The 390-nt window shown below is 57.9% G+C and overlaps 1 protein-coding gene across 1 annotated transcript; it reads right to left on the bottom strand.

The window, feature by feature from the left end:
* Positions 1-7: 7 nt before the first annotated feature.
* Positions 8-386, bottom strand: LOC107734727 (potassium voltage-gated channel subfamily G member 2-like; the record flags this gene model as incomplete). Its single annotated transcript, XM_016546677.1, has 1 exon — positions 8-386. A coding segment is annotated over one exon (379 nt), but the record flags the coding sequence as incomplete, so codon positions are not given.
* Positions 387-390: the final 4 nt, after the last annotated feature.

Below are 390 nucleotides of genomic sequence, written 5' to 3' on the forward strand. Positions count from 1 at the left end.
TCCCCATAACCCACTGTAGTCATGGAGATGATCGCCCACCAGTAAGAGGCGGGAATGCTGCTGAAATCCTGCACTCCGGTCAGCTCGCTCTCCGCCAGGTGCACCAGAGGCGAAAAAAGTGTCACGGCTACGCAGAGAAAGAGCAGCAGCAGGCCGAACTCGCGCATACTCCGCCGCACCGTCAACCCCAGCGTCTGCAAGCCCAGAGAGTGGCGGGCCAGCCGCATGACGTACAGGATCCGAAGGGCACGTAGGATTCGCAGTACCAACCCGAGCTTATCCAGGTAGCCCTTACCTCCAGAGGGTCGCTCATGTTCACTGGTGGGGTTCTCATCCACTATCAGAGACACATAGTAGGGCAGGATGGCCATGGCATCAATGATGTTCAAG

Source organism: Sinocyclocheilus rhinocerous, unplaced genomic scaffold, assembly GCF_001515625.1.
Source record: "Sinocyclocheilus rhinocerous isolate Xijiao unplaced genomic scaffold, SAMN03320098_v1.1 C35149202, whole genome shotgun sequence".
NCBI classification, from domain to species: domain Eukaryota; kingdom Metazoa; phylum Chordata; class Actinopteri; order Cypriniformes; family Cyprinidae; genus Sinocyclocheilus; species Sinocyclocheilus rhinocerous.